The following is a 24591-nucleotide window of genomic DNA, read 5'->3' on the forward strand; positions in this document are numbered from 1 at the left end:
AGCCCCTTCTGAAGCTACTCACATTTAGGTGATGCAGAAATGTGAAGGCCCACATTACTTGGCAGTTAGTTCAGTTATTGGTCCGAAGGGATGGGTTTAGTATCTCAAATCCCCAAATATGTCATTGACGACCCTTCTTATAATTAGTTTGTCTAGCTGGGATGACCTAGCTTTTAGGAAACATTTGATGATTTTTAATGGCTGAAAACGTAGCCAGATGGAAACCGATACCATCAGGGAATAGAGGTTAAGGGGTAAATAACATTCTATTTTCACATCATTTTATTTTCTTTGAAAAGTCCATAACTACATTTTAACACAAAAAATCCCAATTTTGAAAGAGGCTTCCTTCCCATTGCATGGAATGGAAGTTCTTAGGTTTAATTTCATATTCATTTTAAATTAATAGGATTTTCTTTGAAGAGTGTGTGTGGCCCTAGACAGCAAGGAGGCCTTAATCTGAAGGATACATACTAGGTGACCTACAAACATGAAAGTTAGAATAAAATCAAATAATTTTTAAAGAACAGCTTAGTGACCCTCTGCTCCTGATCTGTAATATGCCCTGGTCAATACCTTTTTCTGTGTCAATGGGGGCTCATTAAATGTAAATTCTGCAGACCAACTGAGCCATTCCATATTAGTGCTTGCCAAAGCTTGACATTTTTAATACATTAATAATATGTCTGTAATGTAATGGAAAACTATTAATCACAACTGGTTATGTGCCAGAAATTTAAGCTATAATTGGCTCATTTTTATCAAGAATGTCTGTCGCACGGTCCTGCAACTGCCTTATATTCAAATATCTTGCACTTCTCAACATTTTTCCTTGTCAGTTCCCTAAATTCTTTCAACGGTGTAGTCCATAATTCTGTGTAATGACCATCATTATATTCTGGTATACTTTAATGAGAATTTGTTATATTGGGATGACTGTGGGGCCAGGAATAGTAACAGGTTCACATACATTTACATAGTGTATACATTTTTTTACACACACACACATATATACATATATGTATGGTCACCCTTTATTTTGTGAAAGTAGTAATGCAAAATATGAAGACAAAGTTATCAAGAATAAGAGAATTAGGAGTTAACATTTACTGGCTAATATATGTGATGGTTAATTTCAAGGAGTATTCAGATATACACTTAAGGTCCTATTTTCAAAATATGTTAAAAGTTAATTAATATTGCATACTCATTTCAAACTCAAAACAGTCGTTCTAGATCCTCAAGATAATATTGTTCTCCAGAAAGGAGTTGCTATGTACGTGAAACCAAGAACCGAAGTCAGTAATTTCTGGATTAATGTTCAGTTGTAATGCCTATTCCCCCGCCCCACTCCCAAGAAAGTGTTTGTTCTTTTTTATAATAAAGTAGTAAATATAATTGAAAAAAGCATCTAGTAAAATAATTTGTATCATTTTTACACCTTTTTCAGATTATTAATTGTCAAAGTGTTGGATGTTTCTGAAAATATCAAAATCACTAATGAAGCTGAAAAAAGCAGAAGGCTGTAGTAGCCACAACACATGCTTCTGTGTGATTTTTTTCTTTTTAGTTTAAGATTTTAAAATGTGCTCCACACAGTATACTCTTAATGTTATAAGGAAGAGGCAGATTCAAATCTGTAGTTTATACATGTTTAGACAAACTGCTAATTATTGCTTCATAGGAACTCAAATATTCAACACTTTCCTAATAGAAAATATCACAAATTGCAGCTGTATGATAACATTTTATGAATCGAATATAATGAAAATTGCACTTGCATCCATAAAGCAATTATTATAAATTACTTTGCTATGGAAACACAATTCAACCATCTGTTGGCATTTCATAGTCTCCATGGCTTAGTTCATTTTAAGACGGTGCATTATTTAAATCTAGTGAGTTTCTTTTACAAGATTGTTTGAAGATAGTGAACTTCCATATTTAAACTTCTTAATATAAATAAAAGGGCCTATAATGGGATTGTCCGGACTGTAGGCTTTATTGTCCATTTTCAGTTGTTTAAAAAAACAATTATTGGGACTATGACAATATGAACCAACTAATTAAGCAGATACACTTCTTTTTACCTGAATTCCAAATGTTATCTTTGTGTTTGGATTTGGACAGTGATCTCTAAAGAGAAAAGTTAGCAGTCAAACATACCAGTGGCCTGTACCCATTGTTATGTAGACTGCACTATCATTTAAACAAAAGTAATTTTGAACAGTAATTTTTATTTTTTCCTAGAATTAGTGCCATATTATTCTGCTTCATGGCCTGTTAATTCACCCTCAGCTATTTTTATATGTGCATTTTGAATTGTGCATTTTAACTACAGAGCTTTTAGTTTTAAAGCAGGGTATAATATTTGCCTTTGGGACAAATTCTCTTCTTCTGTTACAGAAAGTAACTGCAAATGCAGATGTAATGGCTATAAAAAGATGTAAGAAAATAGAAAATTCTTATAAAAGGAAAATTTGCTTCTCTGGTTTTATTTTTGACTATTTTTTTTTTCAGAGAGCCGAGGTATCTTTATCAATAAATGCAACTAAAGATGCTAAATTTTTCCAATATAATGAGCAAACCCAAAGGGGCAGGCTTGTGCCAACAATGCCAGTTTTCACTCCAGCTAAGAAAAGCTGAGAACTGTATGAAGAATTTGGAGATGTTTAGGGTCTTTTGCTAGGAGGCAAAAGTATACAAGTATTTGTCACTTCTTTCCTTGTCGTTATAATAAAACGCAGTCATTTCCCTTATTGTTCTCATGGAAGATTTTCTAGACTGCCCTATATGAGAAATGTTTAAATCTAGCTGCTTGCTCTCAGTTTTGTTAAGAGGGAAGTATAACTTTTGAAACCAAAACCTGTAACTCACCTGGAACCACATGCATCTGTCATTGTTATGAAGAGTTAAATCCTTCCTATCAAAATTCTTCCTAATGTGAATGATTTCTGTGGTTTGCTCATTCTAGCAAAGTAGCTGAGTAAAGGTTATTCTTATTACACCAATTTGCTTTTTATTGCATCAGATCTCCCAAATGTCAACATATCATACATTTTCTAATGCACTGATTCTGGGACAATAACTCTTACTCTTATTGTTTCTGAAAGGGTGTCGGTGTCAGAAGAAAAGAATGATTGATGGGAAACAGACACCAGGCTACAGACTCTCATCCTTTTGCGTCGGAGGCTGATATGTCACTGCTTGTGAGCATCCCCTGTGAGCTGTGAACATTGAGGATCACCCAGGGTTATCGGATGTACAAGGGGAGAGCCATCACTTTGCTAAATCATTACCTGCTACTGGACACCTTTCACAAAATCCAAACTAGACTCGAGTCTAATAGACATGTTCTAGGACAACGAAAAAGCTACAAGTTGTCACTGCCTCATACCCAAGAAGCATGTTTGGCTTCCACCAAAGTCCTTAATGTACCTGAAGGCACACGCTGTCTACCCACTTTACTTTTAGTTTTGGAACCTGCTTTGAGGGCTTATCTTCTCTCCTTCACTCTCTCTTAATATACAGACCTACCTTCATAGAGACGTATATGTATATATAAAATAGACATAGATCTCAGATAAGCAAACCCTGCTTCAGCTCCCACGAAGATTGCCAAGAATTTAGAGATGTATTTGTCAAGATTCCTATCAATTCATGCCCTTTGGGTTACAGTGTCCTCGGTGATGCAGCCCTACCCTCTGGTGTGGGGACATTATGACGTGTGTAAGACTCAGATTTACACAGAAGAAGGGAAAGTTTGGGATTACATGGCCTGTCAGCCGGAATCCACAGACATGACAAGGTATCTGAAAGTGAAACTGGATCCTCCAGACATTACCTGTGGAGACCCTCCTGAGACTTTCTGTGCAATGGTGAGACAACCTTTATAATTGAATATTTCACATGAAGTGGGGCATGTGTATTCATTCATAGACGTGTCCAAATGGGATGAGCTTAAAGACTCCACTCGTGCAGCGAGCTGAGTCTGCAGGTGGCAGATTTGTGCTAACAGGTTAGCTTCATCCTCAGTGGAGGCTGTATAACCTGGATTACAATATGCAGTGTGATCGATGTTCTGAAAAGTACCTTCTGCTTTTCTGCAAACTAAAGGTTTCACTGAGACAGGTGTGCGCTGTATATAAATGACAAAAGGAAAAGGCCAGCTGAAGTTTCCATTTCAGATTGGAGATCAGGAATATGATTAGGCATTATGTGTTATGTTAAGGATAAAATCCAATGGAAATCAACTTTAAAATCACAAAAGTGTTTTCACATATCTATATAAGTTCAAGCCCAAGTCCCATTGTTCAAAGCTCAATTAGATTTCATGCTTTCCTTGTCAGGAAGCCATTGTGATTAATCCTCACTTAGGAGACCTATTTTGATTTCAATTTGCGTAAAGAGCAAACAGGAGGATCTGAACCTGCGTGTAAAGCTATGACTTGTTCTTTGTGTTTAGACAAACTTAGCTGTCATATCTCCATGCAGCACATGCGTGGCTTAAAAATGGCAAAATTACCATGCGATCTTTTCCAAAACCATCTTATTTGTTGACTCAAGTAGCCCCTTATTTTCAAGAGCTGCGGTTTCCTATAAGTATTTTGAAGATGACTGTAGGAATATTGAAACATTTGATGAAAAACAATGAGTGGGACATACAAATTTTAAAAACTATCCTTTTGATAATCAAATTTATAGAATTCATAGTTTCATGGTGTGTGTACAATTTTTCCTGGGTGGAAAATTAAATGCTCTGTGAAAAGGAGTAACACACTGAATTTTCACTGTGGATATTGCTGAAAATATACCTGTAAGGTATTAGTAAAGACTTTGGCGATTAAAATGATGTAAGTAGGTGTGTTAAAGAATTTAGACAAGGTATTCATTTGGTTTATGTCATTTTAAAAAATTTTATTATAGGTGGTCTTTATTTGATACAGGACCTATGATTCCGTTTTTCTCCACATAGCACATATAATCGAATGGCAGATTTTAATAGTATTTTTACCTGACTTTATTATCTTGAACTTGGCCTGGCATTTTCAAGATAGTGAAACTATTAATCAAAGTAGCATCTATTCACAGTCCCCAGTGAGTTAAATTAACATAAGATCATCTTAGACCGAACACTGGAAAAAGGTTTTGTAACAGGAAACAATTTTGAGCAATAAAGAGTGTATTCACCTAAAAGCAAAGGGCTTGCCATTTTTCAGAAGTGCCTTTGGGGACTGGTTTGAATTATAGTCTAAACCTGATTTTGTGGAGAGTGAGAAAAAGAGCTTGGCTATTAGGTGTCACTATGACTAAAGTGCCCGAAAGACTAAATATTTCAAAAAGAGGACCCATCTCTCTGGGAAACAGGTATGTGCTTTGCAAAGTTGTGTTGTAGAAATCAGAGACTTCCAGAAGAGGATTTTTAAACAAACACATTGGCAGAACTATCATGAACCTGTAAAAGAGCAAAGATATTGGTGGTTTTCTAGAAGGTCTTTAATGATCTCTCATAAAAGGTCAAATTTAAGATCTCGTTGCAAATCTGGGATGAAATTGCTGTTCAGATGATAGGGCGTGTAATCTTCCGTGCCTTTTATCAGAGAATGAGTTCTGGGCCACATCTTCATGTTACTAAGACCACCCTAGCTCTATATATTGGTTTGCATGACACTTGTAGCAATATGCCTTTCTGGAATTGTTTAATAATGTATGGATTGAAGTAAAATAGCAAATATTCTTTTTAGAGTGCTGTTCCTACTTGCCTTGGCCGTGGATGGTATGTTTGGGGTATGATGTGAATGTGCAGCTTCTCTGATATCAGCCTCTGGCATGAGAATGCCAGCTCAGCACAGCTCCCGACCGTCACGCTGAAGGCTTTACTTGGTGCCCTCAGCATGTCTTTCTCCCATCTGGAGTGGTAAAAGGCCCCTTATTCTTATGGCAACTTTTACAGAGGCATAGTCTAAGTTCCTGAAGCAAACCTCTTCCTACAGTCTTCTGGCTAAGTGATGTCAGACACCAAAAGAAATAAAGCAATTAAAATAGAATTCCTCAGTTTCTCAAGTGTGGTGACATGTATATTTTGTATGTTTATATGAAACTCTATAGGGTAGTCTTTCAAAAGGCTGTATCTTGTTATGATGCAGATATTTGGGGGCCTTGGAGGGGGGTATGTGTTTCATTGAGCAGAATTGTTTTCCAAGGACAGTGTAAATTTGTGAAATGTTACCTGTCAGTGCATAATTTGGCCTCTTTAATATGCACATGATTGGCATACCTTTCAATAATCTATCTTTTAAATGCATACTTTGGCACTCTGTATGCATGGATATATTAAGTCAATGATGGTGGACTAATATAGCAACACTTCCTCTCTGACATTTGGGGTTTTCCATAAAACTCTTCAGTGTAAGGGTTCCTGACAAGGCTGTAAAGCTTCTCAGGATGCTGTCATATTAGACCTGTTTAGGTGCTCCTTAGCCCAAGGTCTAATGGGAACCCATAAAGTCATTTGTGTTATGACTTTCACGTTCTCCTCTCCTTGACACACGCCATCTATATCTGCTCCTTCGGAGTTATTATGGCCCATTACATCAGGGTAGCTGCCACATAAGCGCCACCACTACTTAGCCCTTATATGTAAATGTTTGCTGCAAAATGGTTTCAGTAATCACCTGCTCAGCTAGTGACACCCTCGTTATGTGACTATATCAATTCTGAGCACCGAGGGGACAGCTGGCCAGAGATACACCCTGTAATTCCTATAGTCAAGTTAGTTTATATAAAGTTGAAGTTCACCGGCAATGCTTGGAGTTTGTGTTGCTGCTTTTTGCATTTATTCCATTGTTATATGCCACTGGCCATCCGTGAATGCTGCATTTTCTTTAGAGTGAGATTTAGGTAAAAAAAGAACCAAAGAATTCCCTTTAACAATAGATTTCTGCTTGTTCATCTGAATGGCCTATTTAATAATTCTTTAACATCTAGTAATTCTAAATCTTTGTATATTAACAGTACCAGCATTTGGAATTCTGCTATTTCTATTTATGCTAGTAGAATAGGGGGGAATTACATGTATTATATAGATATAATTATTTTATTTTAAATATATGTACATGTATATTTATGTGTTGTGTATGTCAAGACCATATAGCTGCTTTTTAATTTAATCTATTTCTTTTGAGTTGTTCATAGCTAAAATTATCTCTGTCGAGGGGGATGAGTCTAAAGGGTAGAAAATGTTTAACCAGTTTATTTTAGGCTGAGATAATAGTATAGATCATGTCCCTTCTTTTAGCTACATAAAACTTCAGGTAGAACAGCTTTGTCAGAAAACACAGATCAGCTAGCAACTACAATTTGTTTCAATTTGCATAAAGAGCAAACAGGAAGATCTGAACCTGTGTGTAAAGCTGAAGTGACAACAGAAAGCTATGACTTGCTCTTTGTGTTTAGACAAACTTAGCTGTCATATCTCCATGCAGCACCCCAGTGGCCTAAAAATGGCAAAATTATCTGCAATTATCTCCAGCCTGCAGCTAATTTTCTGGATAAGTTAAACAGAAGCTTTGAAAGGAAACCTACAGATGGAAGAAGTCATGTACGTTTGTACAATTTATGGCTCAGAAGTGCTGATGACTGTAGAAATGTGAGCCCTTGAGTGCTGCTATGGATTTCAGAGCCAATCAAAACTAAATTAGGAAACAAAGATTATTAAAAAGACTTCTGTGTATGTAATTTTGGCATAATAATATGAGGTAAATGTTAAATGTTTCCCTTGGAGACTTCCGGCATCATTAATGCGGCATGCCTTTAATTACAAGTAGACTCATATTACTAAAAAAAAAAAAACAAAAAACAAAAAAAAGGGGAAAATAAAGTACTCTGAAGTATCGTTAGCAATACCCTCATTATGTTTACTGAAATAATGAAAGAAAATGTATAATTTTCCTAAATACTGTGTCAGATTTTGAAATGAAAATGGATTTTCTTCAGGAAATTGACTAATGGCTGCTTATATTCTTGATGAGCATTTATTCAAGCACCAAAACAGGTCTATTAATGATCACTCAACATTGTGCATTTTCTGGATAGTCCCCTTATTAAGAAAAAAACTTTAATTATTGCAAGTATTGTGGATAGAGTGTATCTCATTATGTTCAAGTGGAATTTATGAAAGTAGTGGAAAACCTTCATGTTTTAAGATTTTAAGGGAACTGGTGGAGTGAGAGACTACATTCTTGTAAAGCTATCTACAAACTTAAATTTCTGATATGACATCAGCTCAGGTTGCCATCTGACACTTATCAGGTGGCCTTTGAGAAATTAATTTGATAAGCTCAATTACATTTTCAGTGACTAGGCACTAATATCAATTCCCAAAACTGGAAATGACATTGACTTATGTGATAACTGAATAATCTTAAAAATACACTCTGTTCACATGAAACATAATTCAATAAATGAAGTTTTAATAACAGTGACATCTTTCATTTGAACTGATTTATCCCTTAATTATGGCAGAATGGAATTGTTTAAAACCCTCAGTTCCTTTATTATGAACATTTCATTGTTATTAGTTCATTAGCTAGACTTATTTCTTAGAAAAGTGTGATTTGTGTTTGCAATGAATTAAGTTCCATGAAGATTCGTCTTTCTGCTATATCACTATATCAAGTATTTCCTTGTTGAGGGGCTACAATAGCTCCTTATTATCTATTGCATCCACGTCAGAAGTACATTACCTGATTTCTAAATCAGGATATATACAACTTACTTTCCATTATTCTCCATAAGGACCTTTTGTTATCTCCAGGGGACTTAGGGATTAGCCACCTGAATGGAAAGGGACTAATGGATTTGTGTTTAAGCTACATTGGGTAGCATGCACAGTTTATGGGGAGCTGGTAAAGATTATGGCAGGGCTCACAAATCCTAAAACCACCTTGTAATTCATTTTCCCAGCCAGTATTCTTTATCTGCCCTTGTCTCTGTTGGGTAACGTTTAACAGATAATATTCCAGACAACTGTTAGTGAGAAACAAAATCATTTCACATAGGTCCCTGCCTCCAGAGGCAGTAAGGAGGAGTTATATGCAAAATTAATATGAAGAAGGGTGTGCCTAGAAAACCGGGGAGCAGGGAAGTAAGCACAACATCCAGAATTTAAAGATAAATGTTATTTTGTTACATATCAAAGGGGCACTTGGAAAATATTGTTTTGGTAGCCAAGTGCCTGATGCTAAGCAGTGTCTGTAAATGATAAGAAAGATGCAGGGTGGAGTAAATGCAGGTAGAGTGTTTACATGTCAGTCTAGTAAGGTTTGCTGAATGCTAGAGTGACTTCTTGTAACTGGTAGGATAGAAGAAAAACAAAAAAAATCATAGCGCCTGATGACTTAGACATAATGTATATGTGTGTAGGTGTTGTGTGCATCCACACACACACACACATGTATTTCTTAACATAGGTGTTAGAATATGCTGAATAGGGTAAGCATAGCTCATCTGCCTGGAGCTCCAATTTATACTAACATTAGGAGAAACACTTCACTGAATATGTAAATGCAAGAATTCTAAAGATGAAACTTGAGACATCAAAATAATAACTGCCATATAATGGACCATTTTGTTACCTACTATGGTTCTCCAAGAGGTAACCTTGTTTGCTTGAAATCTAAAGAAACATCATTTGCAAAATTTGGGAAGTTATGTTCTAAAAATGTCATAACTTGTCTGGTCTACATTGGTTTGGGGTCTTGTAAGCATATTCTCAGACATTTTTTAAAGGTGGTGGTATTTGTTCTTCTCAACTTTGGACCTGCTCATGGGTCTTTGACTGTATCTTGATCCTGTCACTTTAAGGACCAGGGTTAGCAGATGAAAGTCCCTGCTGTCATGTGTTTCCTCTACCAGTACAAGCACAAGACATTCGTCTTGCTTGGAATAATCTGTATTTCTTTGCACTTAGTTTCATTACACTTTGTGCCAATTTCAACTCATATCATTCTCTTCACCTTTTAACTATACATACACAAGTTACTCTACCTGATTTTTAAATCAGGGTGTGTTCACATACATATAATATGCACATATGTATCATATATGTCTTGATGTAGCAGATATGTGTATGGGTAATGCATACATATAACATCCATATGATGGTCCTGCCTATGTGCTTTGTTATGCTCTGGCATTTAGCACTTTATTACATCTTATTCATTTATACCCGCATATGCACATTGCACATTTGCTTCATATATTTACCGTATTCTGGCTACTGATTAAATGAGATCATATGTGGGAGGACCCCTTGTGAGCTCTGATGCAGAGGAGAAACTCAACAAAGTATACATTATGTGCTTTTCTACCTCGCTGCATTTGCTGTATTCCTAGGCAACAAATTAATAATAACATGTTTTTAACAGATTAATTGATCATTTGAGTTTCCAGAATTTTTTCCTGTTTTTTGAGAACTCTAATTACGGCGCTGTCAATTGTTGTTTCCGCTGTGACTTAAGAGACAACTTGAAAAATTAGCACTTGTGCACCTTATGATAATGTTCTCAAAGAGAGATGGGAAAAGCAAAATCTACTCTGAGCTCTGATGCTCAAAATCATCTATAGGGGTTTTTTTCCCATGTGTGATTAAAAATATTTTTTCCAAGTAGACAATTTGTAAATGGTAAAAAAATCATTTTGCCATATTTCTTAACATCTCTCACTAAATATATATGTATATACATACATATTGTTTTATAAAACTGGAATATCATATCACATCTAAGTTTTTCATCTTTGTTTTCATGCCCTATTTTGTTTTTAGCAATTCCTTATATCATTATATATTCTTAGGAAAGGTGAATTTGAAAGCTATAAATATTTTATTATGTGTATATACAATATTTTATTTAAATATATACCCATTTTGATGACTTCATGTTATTGCTTTTTTCCCCTATTGGTTTTAATGATTTGATGAACATATATAAGTAGTCTTTTTTTATTAAACATAGTTTTCTTGTCCCATGTACAAAACCTCCCATATTAAGTGCATAAGTTTTGGAAATGCTGAGCTTATTGTATTGGGTCTGGTTGCAGCTGAAGAGTAGGGCTCATTCCTGTGTTCCCAAGGATGCAGTCACTACTCAGTGGAATGGACATTATGTCAATCACAGGGAAAGAGATATGGGACTGGAGTTAGGGTGTGGAACTTAGACTAGCCTATCTTTCTGGTCCCTGCTCTCTTTTTCTCATTTTCAGTGATGCCACATGGTGGAGAGCAAATCAGAAGACCTCTTTGGGAGCCACAAGATGAAGATGACCAAATCACACCTTGTAACCTTTAAAGCTTTTAAAACTTGCTTTAAATTGATCTACAATGAGAAATACATTTTATATTGGAACTCAGTAAACACACCTTTATCCACACACACACACACACACACACACAATCAAAATAAAACTTCCTAAAACATTCTTTACCCTTTTTGTGTGCTATGCCCTCTGATATATTTTCCTCATTAAGAAACACTTGAAAATCATACATTGTGATCCACAAATGATAAGTACCATTGTTTTTGAAACTTGCATACACAGGGAATTCTATGCCCATCATTGTATAATTTTAAAAAATTCAGTGTTTTGGGGCCTTCCTGGTGGCACAAGGAGTTAAGATGCAGCACTATGAAGCTATCCGCAGCCACTGCATGAATTCCATCCCTGGCCAGGGAGCTGACCCACATGGTGCAGCAGACCTCTCCTGACTCGCCCACTGCTCCCCTCAGCAGTGTATTTCAGTCAATCCACCTGCTCTGTTCCCCATTCTGTCTCCGATGAATCCTTTCAACCCCCACACCTCTGGCCTGTACCCCAGTTCTTGTATGCGTAAATAAATAAATAAATCTTTAAAAGAAAATTCAACGTTTTTGGTATATACTGCTATGTAGTATTCTGCCATATGGATATTTCTTTAATCAGTCTTCTATTTATAGGCATTTAGCATGCTTGGTTCTTGTATTTTAAGTCTCGTGAGTAGTATCAAATTGTCTTCCAGAAAAAGTTAATTTGTACAACTAACAGCATTTTATGAAAATGTATTAGTCACTACATCCTCATCAGTACTGGGCATTATATTCTTAACTGACTTTCTAATAGAAGGCCTTAGCATATGAATGAAAATATGTGGTTTACTAAATAAAAAAGATAATGATAAAATAATCCTTATTTTTACTACTACCAACTTTTCCACTAAGGTGATTTTTTTTTAAGTTTGACATCCATACAGACACATATTGGAAAGTGATAATGACATTTTGTTTTTTAAAGGTATATTTATTTACTTAATTAGAAAAAATATTTTAAATATATTCCTTGGCTACTTAAATTTCTCTTACTCCTACTTGCTGTGGTTTTACTCCATTGTGCTTTTTGCCCTTTTTAACTTTTATATTGAAGTCAACAATGTGTGTGTGTGTGTGTGTGTGTATAGTTTTACCTTTTAAAATTATGTCTCTATTTGGATCTTTTAAACAGACTCTATATTTTGATCAAGTTAAAAGTTGTGACTATTCTTTCTTCCAGAACAGGCCTTAGGTCAGAGGCTTTTCCAGACCCTTCATTTTGTGGAAAATTTACATTTTCTTGCACTAGATTTTAGTGTCTAAAAGTCTTCATCTTAGGCTAGGAAGGATCCATCTCAGTGGCCCCTCATGTCTTTTGTTCCTGTACAAAAACTTTGAAAATTTGTCACTTCTCCTAAGTGAGTGGCTTAGAATTAGTCCTCTTGAAAACATTCACAATCTGAAACATATTCTTTGTATAAAACAACTGGTGTAGAATCTGCTTGGGTTTTAATTCACCAAACCAATGGACAGACTAGTATTTCATGTGACATTTTTAGACTTCAGAATTTCTCTTCTTATGTAAGGCGGATATGATGAAAGTTGTTTCACACACATAATATTGGAAAAGAACTTACTGAGATTGGCAGGTTGTAAGTTTCTTCTCTAGCTGGGAACAGATAGATTCACATAACATCAGTTCCATGAAAATTAAAGATGTAAGCTGAAGAAGAAACCAGAATTGGTTTTCAGTCTTTGACCTACTTTGAAGCTGACTTCTAAAATATTAAATGAAGAATGGTGCTGGATATTGCTTCAGTACAAAGAAAGAGTCCTTTGTTCTAGAAGCTTGATGTCCATTGAGAAGTCCAGCAGCTGATATCATCAGGTAATGTCTGAACAATGATTTTTCACCATCACCTGTAACTTTTCATATCTTTGCTCTTGCTTTCTTCCTTCTTGGAAATGATAAAATGAAGAAATCAAATACTCTTCCAAACAATTCTGTCACTGAGTGGAGAAGAATCCAACATATATGGTCAGCAGAAATTACAGATGAGGATGTGTTATGACAAAGAAAATGGACCAATAGATAGTCTGTTCATTTGACATTGACTGTGATGCCTGCACCTTCCTTATGGGTTTTGACTTCAAAGTTTAGAAAGACTAACATTATATGTCATGTGAGGGAGCATGTTCATCAGTGCATCTACTGTCTGACTCAGTGGGGTCACTGCGTTAGTCAAGCCCAATACAGCAGATCGCCTTGTAGTATAGTACCCCCGCCCCTTATCTGTGGTCTGGCTTTCTGTAGTTTCAGTTACCCAAGGTCAACCATGGCCTGAAAATATTACATAAAAGAAAATATTTTGAGAGACAGAACATATTCATCTGACTTTTATTACAGTATATTGTTATAATTGTTCTTATTAATTATTGCTGTTAATCTCTTACTGTGCCCGATTCATAAATAAAACTAGCATAAGTATGTATGTATAGGGAAAAAAAAACATTGTAGATAGGGTTTGATGGTATATGATTTTAGATATCCATTGGGGGTCTTGGTACGTGTCCCTCACAGATGAAGGGGGCAACTCTACTTAATGCATGCTTGTTGAAATGAACTTGTGGTATATTTTTGAAAATAATATTTGAAGCTGATATTGAGAATTTACGTTGTGCTATGCCCTATATAAACTCTTGATTTTTGTTGGTTCATGCAATCTGTAGTCCTATCATTATCCTTATTTAATGGGTGAAGTAATTGAGGCATGAGGTTAAGTAACTGTTACAACAAAATAGAGAGAACAGGATATAAACCCCAGCAGTCTGACATGCATGTTCCACTCCTAAACTCTCCTATAAATTCCTCTCTAATTTTATTTTGTTGTATGCAAGATAATACCATTGCAAAACCTTTTTAAAAATCACATTTATGATTTGGACTATGAGCTACAATACAATGATTTTGTTATTTAAAAAGCCTTTTATCTGAAATAACCTCAGAAAATTGGATTCTGTAAACAGTTATAGAATATTGGAAATACACATTATGTGATGAGTGTCTTCATTCAGGGATAAGAGAACCAATCAAGAGTGTTTGTTTCCCTTCCTGTTTTCTTTTCCATTAGCGTGTTCATAAAAATGGAAATAAGTTGTTAAAAATCATAGAGAACAGAGTACATATTGTAGTCCCCATAAAACCAGAATAATAAGTCAACAACTATTGCTAGTTAACAAAATCATATTCTTGTGGGTGAGGTGTTGAAAAAACTAGTGATGCTTTTGAGTTTTTTATTACAATATCAGTAACAACTGTTATCATATAGACAACTGCCCCCATGCTGTCTGCACCTGAATGTCTAGTAAGCATTTTAAATTTAGCATGTTTTGTAGAACTCCTGATTTCTTCTCCCTATGTCAGTTCTGCATCCAGTCTTTCTCATGTCTGTAAACAGCTGCTTATATTTATCTAGATGCTCAAGATACAATATCTAGGAATCCTCCTTAGTTTTCATCTCTCATAACACAAACAAGTCTTGTTGGCTAAAGCTTCAAAATGTGTCCCCAGATTAGACCATTTTTACCCTCTCTACTGCTGACAACTGTGTCCTAACTAGCTTAATCTATAAGCTATGCTCCCACAATACCTCCAAAATGGCCTCCCTGCTTCCTACCCTTGCTCTATTATCAAATTTGTGTGTTTGATAATGTTATAATATAGGTTAATGTAAAATAATATACAAATGTATGATCAATACACAAAGATAGTGCAATTATAATATATATATATACATATAAAACATTTTAAGAATCTGAGTCAATCAGTTCTCATTCTGTTTCCTTCCATATCTATGTGTCCCATCAAGAATTCTCCACATCCTTACTACTGCCTGAGATGTCCTATGGTAGCTGTTCCCCACAGACCTCTCTGACCTCCATTCTGTTTACTCCCCCCTTGCTCAGTCCTCTTCACCTGCAACTTGTTGATGTTCTCATAAAACTATGTTAATTCTTGCCCCTTCAGTTTAAGTTGTTTGGGTCACATTCTCAATCTCTTCCCATAGCTTCTTCCCACCTTTTATTCTGCTTAAAAACTCTTCTTAAAGACAACTATTTGACCACCTTACCTAAAATAAATCTCTGTATTCTTTATCCATTCCCTCAACCTGATTAACTTTTCTTCATTGAACTTATTACAGGGGTTCAAACTATTTAGTAATGGCATATTTCTTTCTTGTGCATGTATTTATATATTTTTATACCAAGCTTGTATATCCATAAATAAAATACGGCTTTGGTTCAGGGTTTTTAAATGTTATAGTAGTGTAAGAATTGCTCTATAACACTATATTTGTATATTATCCATTTGATCTTCTAGTTCACTCATATTAGGATGTTAAATATATTCCATTGTATAAATACACTCTTCACTAGTAGAGATTTCTGAAGCTTGTTTTTGTTATGATTTTTTAAATTAAATCAGAAGATTTTTTAAAATTAAATCATAAATTGCAAGACATTTCTTCACACCTACCTGTATTTGGTGCACATGAACAAAAGTTTTGTTATCTTTTATTGCATTTTTTCCTAAGATGTTTCTCTAGAAGCCAATTTGTTGGGTTATAATTGTGCCACGTTGCATATTTAACAACAGATTATAAGATTCACCTCTACATTTGATTTTATTCTGTTTACTCATATGATTCCTCTTGCTATTTAGTGAAAAATGTTTAAGAAACTATTTCTCTTACTCCTTTAGCTGTTAGGACACTCATTTTATGATTTCTCATGCTAGTCATAATTAACTCAGGTTTTTTTTGTATGTCTATATGTGACTTGGTTCTAAATCTCCATATTTGTTTTAATTATTTAATAGTAAATCATTTGGAAGTTATATGAGCACCACTGATAAATATTTATAATGGTGAATCAACAGGAAGAAGCATTGGAATTTGCAGAAATAAATATAGAGCTATAAGCAAACTTCTTTGATTTTTACCTTTTTAAAAAAAGATTTTATTTACGCGTACAAGAGCTGGGATGCAGGCCATAGGTGTGGGGGTGACAAAGTTCACCAGAGACAGAGTGGGGAGCAAAACAGGCAGATCTACTGAAATACCCTGCTGAGGAGAGCAGCGGGCAAGACAGGAGAAGTCTGCTGTGCCATGTGGGTCACCTCCCTGGCCCGGGATCAAACTCATGCTGTAGTGGCTGGTGATAGCTTGATAGCACTGAGACTTTAACCCCTGCACCACCAGGGAGACCCCCTGATTTTTATCTTTATATAGAGGGCAACAAATTTTAAGAATGGCATCTTGCATCTGGCTACCACTGAAGGATATACTCTAACATGTACAATTTATATAAAAATCATAATTTTAAAATTATTTAAAAAATTTAGCTATATATAATTTTTTATCAAAATCACTGTCTTCATTACAAACTGTAACAATAGCTTTATAGTGCTTTTAAACTCAAAGTCTCCTTGCTTACTTTGCAAGATGATATATAAATATTGCCTCATCCATCACCAGAATGACTTGTCTCCTAGATGAAAACCTGAGGGTGATGTGTAACTGTAATAAATTTGGACAGCAAGAGAAGAGTTCCATTTCCAATTAAAAGCACAGCCAGGAAATTTCCATGTAGACTGACAGTGTAGGTAGATGAGGACATGTTTTAGTGCTTAGTTTGGGACATATAGGTTTTGTTTTAGGGGTAGTGAGAGTAAGGCTTTAACCTCCTTATGTCCTCCTAAGAAAGGACCAGTAGCCCTTTCTATGTAGGGGAGAAGTCTTAGACATTTATTTCTCTAAATTCCATGCTTTTTGCTGTTGAATCACTATTAACAATAGTTATTATTGATGCTCATTGGTTTTGGATATTTAGAGTCAAATATTCTGATGTGGGCTTGTCTAACCTGGACAAAGATTTACATTTGAGGATATTTTATTTGTATTCAAACAGTTCTTGAAGGACCAAGTTCCAACTTAAGTTATTTTACTTCTTTGTCTGAGCAACAATGAGATAATGATGTATTTATCACAGTGCCTGGCACATAGGCAGGGCTTGATAAATATTAATTATCTTTATCACTGTGATTATTGTTTCTGTTGCTGAAAAGTTGAAGTCATTTTGATTCTCATTTTCTGCTTTGAAGGGATCTTCTGGGTGTCTGAATCTTTGGTTTCTCCTTTCTGTGAACTGTCCGCCTTTATGAATGTTACTAATGGCATCTAATAACTAACTGCTTATGAGCTTCTGGCTCTAAGCCAGGTATTTAAAATCAAAATAATTTCACAACTGTGGTTGTAAGGTAAATGAAATATTTTCTAAATAACCCAATATTAAAATAATCATTCACGGACGCAACAACATTTGCACTGAGATGATAATGGACCAATGTTTTAAAAACTGCGCTAGACAAGTCTGACAACATCATAACATCTCATAAAAACAAAAAAAGTCAACAAAATATGTGAACATAAATTAAATGATCATTTTAGTATCAAACATTGAATGAGCGCAACCTGTTGACTCTTGTGGAGGTTTTGAAGTAAGAGAAATTTTAGTGTGGGAAAAGGAAATACTAAGTCCTAAATGGATTTTTCTGGCTGTCCTATTTATCCATATTATCTCCTACCTCAAACCAGGGGATTGCCACTGTACTTCTGATGTATAACATAATATCTTTGGGTGAAACCTTGGCCCATAATTCTTGTTTCCATTGCATTTTTTGGTTTATATAGTATTTTCCCCCTCTCCTCACATAATATTTAGATAGTGTGTTCAATTAAGGCAACCTGCAAGTTGCATTCTCCAGATGGCTGACCATGTGAAATAGGAAGAAGTTCTGTTTCCTTCCAAGAACTGTAACTATATATCATGGCCTGGAGTGGGGAAGAGTAAGCTGGATCTCAGCTCCACCTACGACTTGGCTTGGCTTCTTAGTGATGGACACAATCTTCCCAACTGTGTGTGGGGGTCCTGTGTGTTACTCAGATTTCAGAGTTATAACTTGGCCTTGTGTGGGAAACACTGCATCCTACAATGAAGGTCACACAGTGGAGCCACAGGGGAAATGCTGTTGCAGATTATACAGAGATTTAACTTTCATGGTATTGGTAACAAAGGTAACAAATTTTAATAATTTAGCCAATTAAAATTTTTTTTTGCTAAAAAGTTATCCATCCATGCATACAAGAACTGGGATACAGGCCAGAGGTGTGGGGGGTTGAGAGGACGAACCAGAAGACAGAGTGGGGAACAGAACAGGCAGATCAACTGAAATACACTGCAGAGGGGAGCAGCGGGTGAGTCAGGAGAGGTCTGCGGTGCCATGTGGATAGGACCCTGGCTGGGGATCGAACTCGTGCTGCAGTGGCTGCGGACAGCTTCATAGGTTGTGTCTCAACCCCTTGCGACACCAGGGAGGTCCTAATTTAGCAAATTTAATAAATAAATTTAGTGCCTACAATGTGCAAGGTTAGAGATGTAAAATGAGCTGAGTTAGAGATGTAAAATGAGCAAGACAGACATGCTTCCTAACCTCATGGAACTTGTGATCAAGGCAGGGAGAAACATGATAAACAAGTATACCAGTGACCACTACTATGATAAATTTTTCAAGGAATAAATGCTGTTCCTATGAGAGTGTGCAGTCATAATGCTGGTCTTAAGGAGCAGCATCACCACTGTGTCTACTGGTGGTGAAAGGAAAATAAAGCCCATTCTTCTAGAGGAAAGTCTGAATGTTGTCACAATCTAGATTTGCTCAGCGATGCCAGGGTTTTGCATATGTATATGACCAGAGCTATTAAGCATACAACTTTATTATTGAAACTCCTATAGTAAAATAACATTATTATTCCACAACATATAGTCCCTAACCTCTTTTTTTTACTGAAACTAATTTTTAGAGCAAGATTTAAAAACCAGATTTCTTGGGCCTCCCCTGGTGGCGCAGCGGTTGAGCACTGGTCTACGAAGCTGCCCACAGCCTCTGCTGTGCTGGTTCGATCCCCGGCCACTGGTGAGGGTCCCATATGGCACGCAGACCTTTCCTGCCGCTCCTGCTGCTCCCCTCAGCAGTGTATTTCATCAGTCTGCCTGTTCTGTTCCCCGCTCTGGCTCTGGTGAATTCTCTCACCCTCCCACACTTCTGACTGTACCCAGTGCTTGTATAAATAAATAAATAAATCTTTTAAAAAAAAAAACAACAACACAGATTTCTTAGACTAGACATACAACTGCATGTTGTAGTACATATTTATCCTTACTATACACACAGAACTTCATTTTACAATTATAGATGTCTGCTTTCTGCACTGGATTCAAAACTCCTTAAGGACAGGAACAGAATTTTCTGTCATGTCCCCAGCAATTAGTTTAGTGCCTGGTAAACAGTGAACCCTTACTATATAACCATGGAATGAAGAATCCTTCTAGTAGCTGGATTTCTTAAACTCTGAGCTCTTTATTTTTATTATTGTCCTTCAATAGTCTTTTCTACCACTTCGATGCTTCTTTTCACTGTCTTTGTCATCATTTCTGATGTCAAAGTAACCTCCTGCAGAATTTACCAGAAGGTGACCCTCTGGGATATTTTGTGGGAGTATTTAGTTCTTTAACTCAGTGGTGGCCTCTCCAGTTAGTTAGTTCAATACGCTGAGTGTTTATGGAGTCCCTTGCTCTGTGGAGCTCTGTGCTGGGCATAACAGGAGATAAAATAACAAACTGGCATCTGCCTTCAAGGAGCTTTATAAAGTAAACAACTATTTACAAAGAAGAAGAAATAAATGCTATGTTAGAGCTATATAGACAGAGCTATGAGAACACAGAGGGAAGCAATTCATTGCAGACTCAGGGATCAATGATAGCTTCATAAAGGAGATGGCCTTTGAGCTGAGCTTTGAGAGAACAGTGAACTGCTCTGAGATGGAAGAAGAAAGAAAGGACATTCCAGCTTAAGGAAACAAGCAAAGCCTTGTCTTAAGCTTCCCTTTCAAAATAATTTCCTTTTGTGGCTCTATCTCCACAGTAGCAAATGTTATGACTATGATCCATGAATTATTCTAAATCCAGCTCAACTGTCTTTATATTTTCCTACAGAATATCATCATCATTTCTTACATATGACCTACTCTCTCACTCTCTAATCCATCAATCATTAAACACAGTCATGTGATGAAGGTGCTTTATAAAATGCAAAGTACTGTATAAAATAAGGAAAAGTGCTATCCAAAACTACTATAATACTTGTTATGTATTTATTTTCAAATTTTAGGTACTTAATAAATGATAGAAAGATTCTGTTCAATAAATACTTATTGGAGCTTAATTTTGGACAAATTACCTTCTTAAACTTTTTGGATTCCATTTTCTTTTGCATGGTTTTATGAAGAGTATCTGAAATAAACAATTTTGGTATATATAAAATGCAGCACAAGTTACTCTTAATATATATGAGTCCCTAGACGTCATCTAGATCTTTGCTCCCAAAAGTTTTTCTAGAGAGATGAGACCTATATAGTTGAGATGTACAATACACAATGACAGATGAGTAAATATCAAAGCCACTGGCACTGTCATTACATTCTGTGGGTTTAAGTGTCCCTGTTCAGAGATGGGAAAGTCAGAATAATCTTAGGAAACATCAAATTCCGATACAAGGAACTTAACCTGACCATATTAATTTAGAGGGTCTTCTATAATCTTAGCTCAAACCTCAGGTTTCCCTTTTCTCCCAAAATACTGATTCAAAACCATATGACATTTTCACTGGCACACTAGACTATGGGTTTTACCATTGTTTTCCAATATGAAACATTTATAAAACTGCTTAAATGCCTTTTTATTTTATTTGCTCTGCAATGTTCCAGAACAAATCATCCTAACTCCATGAGTGTGCCCATGACCATCCTTAAGCCTCATGAACTCATGCATGAACACTGAGCTGAACTTAATCCTAAAAGAGTCTATCTCGAAATGAAGAACATGGGTTTCACATTTACCCCAGAATATTAAATTGTTGGCTATATATATTTATATAATAATATAGATGTCATATATATATATATAATATAGATGCCATATATTAGTTAAAATTCCTCAAGTGTTCTAAAATTCAAATTCCAGATTTATTATACTAGCAATTCATATTTGTATCAAAAATAAAAAGGATTTTCTGCATTTTGAGTCTCGGTCACCCTAATGTATGAGTGGAAAGTCCCATTTTATGAATGAGGAAGCTGAGATTTGAAAAGATTAAATGACTTCCTCTAAGTCACCATAACTAATAAATGCAGATGTGGGATTATTGTACATCTATAATTTTATAATGAACTTTGGTTGAGTATATGCTACCAGGTGCTATCTAAGTAAATAAAATGTATTAATTTAGTAATTGAATGAGAGCTTGAGTAAATTTAAGGAAGATGTAAATAAATTGCTCCTGGGTTAAAATAAAAATTAGAACAATTAGTTAAGTCAGCACTTGGCAAAATAACCTGGGTCATTAATGATGCTCTTTGGTTTGGGTTATCATAAGGCTTATGAAAGGCTTCCTCAGAAATAATGCTGCAACAGATTTCTCTGGGCTCCACAGGATCAGAGGCATTGGGTTATCGACAAATTGATACTAGAAAAGAACGCTGAGATTTCTGGAGGAATAGTGGCCTGCAATCTCATGGTGTAACTAATGGGAGTGTCACAGTGAAACTAGAATATTATTCAGGTATTCCTAGTCTGAAGTAGGCAAGGCAATTCTCCAATGCTGCTTCAGCTGGCATTTCTTCTGTCTTTAATGGAAATCCACAATTAACACAGGAAATCATTGGTCACCTTCTCACTTCCATTTAAAAATAACATCAAGGAAAAAAGACTCCAGCCCTAGGTGCTCTAAATTGATATTTATAATTAATTATTCATCTATGAAGTAAGGCACCATGTCCAGGAGGGTATTTTTCTGACATGCAAATCCTATTTCTTTTTTTATATTTTGGGCAGTTTGAAATCTTTCTCTCTCAGTGGAAACTTGCAATATCCTTCCTTTAACTTGACAGTGTGCTTCTGTCCACACCTGTTCATGAACAGCTCTGTTCCCTTGAGGAAAGTAAGAGTGGAACAACTTTGAGGTGACATTTGCCAAGGTCAACAAAATAAACCCAATGGTAATGCTGTTTTAAAATAATCCTCTTGTGCTGTGTTCTTGATGGACATAAGAACAAGTGAGTCTCTATTTTTTTCCTATCTAAACAATATCTTTGATCTCTCTTTTATTTGGCTTACTCCTCCAAAATCAGGATAGTCCATCAGTCTCTCTACCATGAGCATCGCCCCCCCAGAAACGACCCAGCAACAAAATCTACAGAAATATCTTGAAACTTCTAGATTTTCTTTTAATCTCATGACATTCTGAAAAATTGTTCTTTTGCTAGTTTCAACTATGCACCATGTTTTTGACATAAAATCATCACAAAATCCTCCATATTTAGGTTAGCCTTCTTTACCTATCAAACTTATATCTACATTTCTTGGTTCAGGGAAACTAAAACTTCAGTCAAATTTACACATGTATTGTTTGACTCTGTATCGATGTAGCAAACCATATTCTTGAGTATATAGAATTTGTAAAGAATGGAAAGAGTATTTTCGAGCTTCCAGGTATGTGGTGTGAATTGTCCCTTTGAGAGGAAATCCTATGGCGTGTACATGCCTACTAGGTTTTGGCCACCTGGGGAAGGTGTGCTCATCATTGAGTAGAAATTCAAGGAAATTTGGATGGAGAAGTACTAATTCTTTTTTTTTAAATTTATTTATTTATGCATACAATAACTGGGGTACAGGCCAGATGTGCGGGGGGTGAAAGGATTCTCCAGAGACAGAGTGGGAAGCAAAACAGGCAGACTGACTGAAATACACTGCTGAGGGGAGCAGTGGGTGAGATAGGAGAGGTCTGCTGGGCCATGTTGGTTAACTCTCTGGCTGGGGATTGAGCTTGTGCTGCAGAGGCCGGGGACAGCTTCACAGTGATGTGCTTAACCCCCTGAGCCACCTGGGAGGCCTGAGAAGAACTAATTCTGCTTCTTTTAGGACTGACCCTTGACCAAGCTATGAGGCAGTAATACTTCCATTCATTGCCTGCTCTCTAGCCTTTATAGCTCTCCCTCATGGCTTTTATCTTTTCAGTGCCTCAAGAGGGACTATCCCTACCATTACTGATGAGAGCTTAAATAGGAATAGTTTATGCTGTTATCTTTTCTAGAATTATGTGCATTTTATAGGCGCTCACAAATAAGTGAATGGCTATCTTATAATGAAATTTTAAATGGTGAAGTATCTACTTTAGAGCAAGAGGACTTTCCACTTTCTCTTGTCTCTGCTACAACACCCATGCTACCTGGACATAGACTACTGTGTCAAAGTGCAACCAGGGAAGAAGAGCTAGTAGGAGATACATATTAATGCCTTTCAAAGGAATGAATCAGACCCACCTAAATACCTAGGATAGTCTCCCTTACTTAAAGTCAACTGACTGTGGACTTCAATTATACCTATAAGTTCATTTCACAGCAACAGCTAGATTAATGTTTGAATGACCAATGGCTGTTGCATAGTGAATTGATACATCAAGAAATTCCATCACACCTGCTTTTTAGGAAAACAAAGATACCAATTTTCAGAGTGGATTAGCTGTTTAGGTTTCTTGTTCATTGAAAAGCTATTTACAATAGCTAAGTTATGGAAACACCCTAAGTGCCCAAGGACAGAGGAGTAGATTAAGATATGGTATGTTTATGCATGGACTACTCAGCAATAAAGAAAAAGATGCACTCTGCCATTTGTGGCAACATGGATGGAATTGGCAGAGAATGCTAAGTGAAAAAAGCAAAAATTCCATTTGATTCATTATTGCATGGTTGCACTTATATATGGAATATAGAGAAACAAAACAAAGGGCCAGTCAAATCCAAGCCAGTAATAAACTCTAGAAATTTAGCTGTGGAATTAATGTTACCAGAAGGGGAGGCAGAAAGCAGAGAGCAAAGTATGGAGGAACCCAGGGGACTATGGTGGAGGACAGTGGTAGAGGACAGTGTGGTATGGCGACGTGCATCTGAAGAGGTGTGAACCTGTGTATCTAAATCATATATAGTGTTACAAATCAATATTACCTTAATAAATTTTTTAAAAAGTACATTTTTTCTTCTTTTTAATTTTTATTTCATGTATTTTTTTACATCAT

At 36.0% G+C, this 24591-nt stretch overlaps 1 protein-coding gene across 6 annotated transcripts in view; it reads left to right on the top strand.

Moving 5' to 3' along the window:
- Window positions 1–3632: 3632 nt before the first annotated feature.
- NTNG1 (netrin G1) overlaps window positions 3633–24591 on the top strand; it is a gene marked incomplete at both ends in the record, with an annotated part of 297916 nt that continues 276957 nt past the window's right edge. For all 6 annotated transcript variants that reach the window (XM_084243681.1, XM_084243679.1, XM_084243682.1 and 3 more), the window contains one exon: window positions 3633–3878. In XM_084243681.1, the coding sequence (XP_084099807.1) occupies window positions 3633–3878 (246 nt within the window). The remainder of the gene's footprint in view (window positions 3879–24591) is intronic.

The sequence above is a fragment of the Talpa europaea genome, assembly GCF_964194135.1.
Source record: "Talpa europaea genome assembly, chromosome: 9".
NCBI classification, from domain to species: domain Eukaryota; kingdom Metazoa; phylum Chordata; class Mammalia; order Eulipotyphla; family Talpidae; genus Talpa; species Talpa europaea.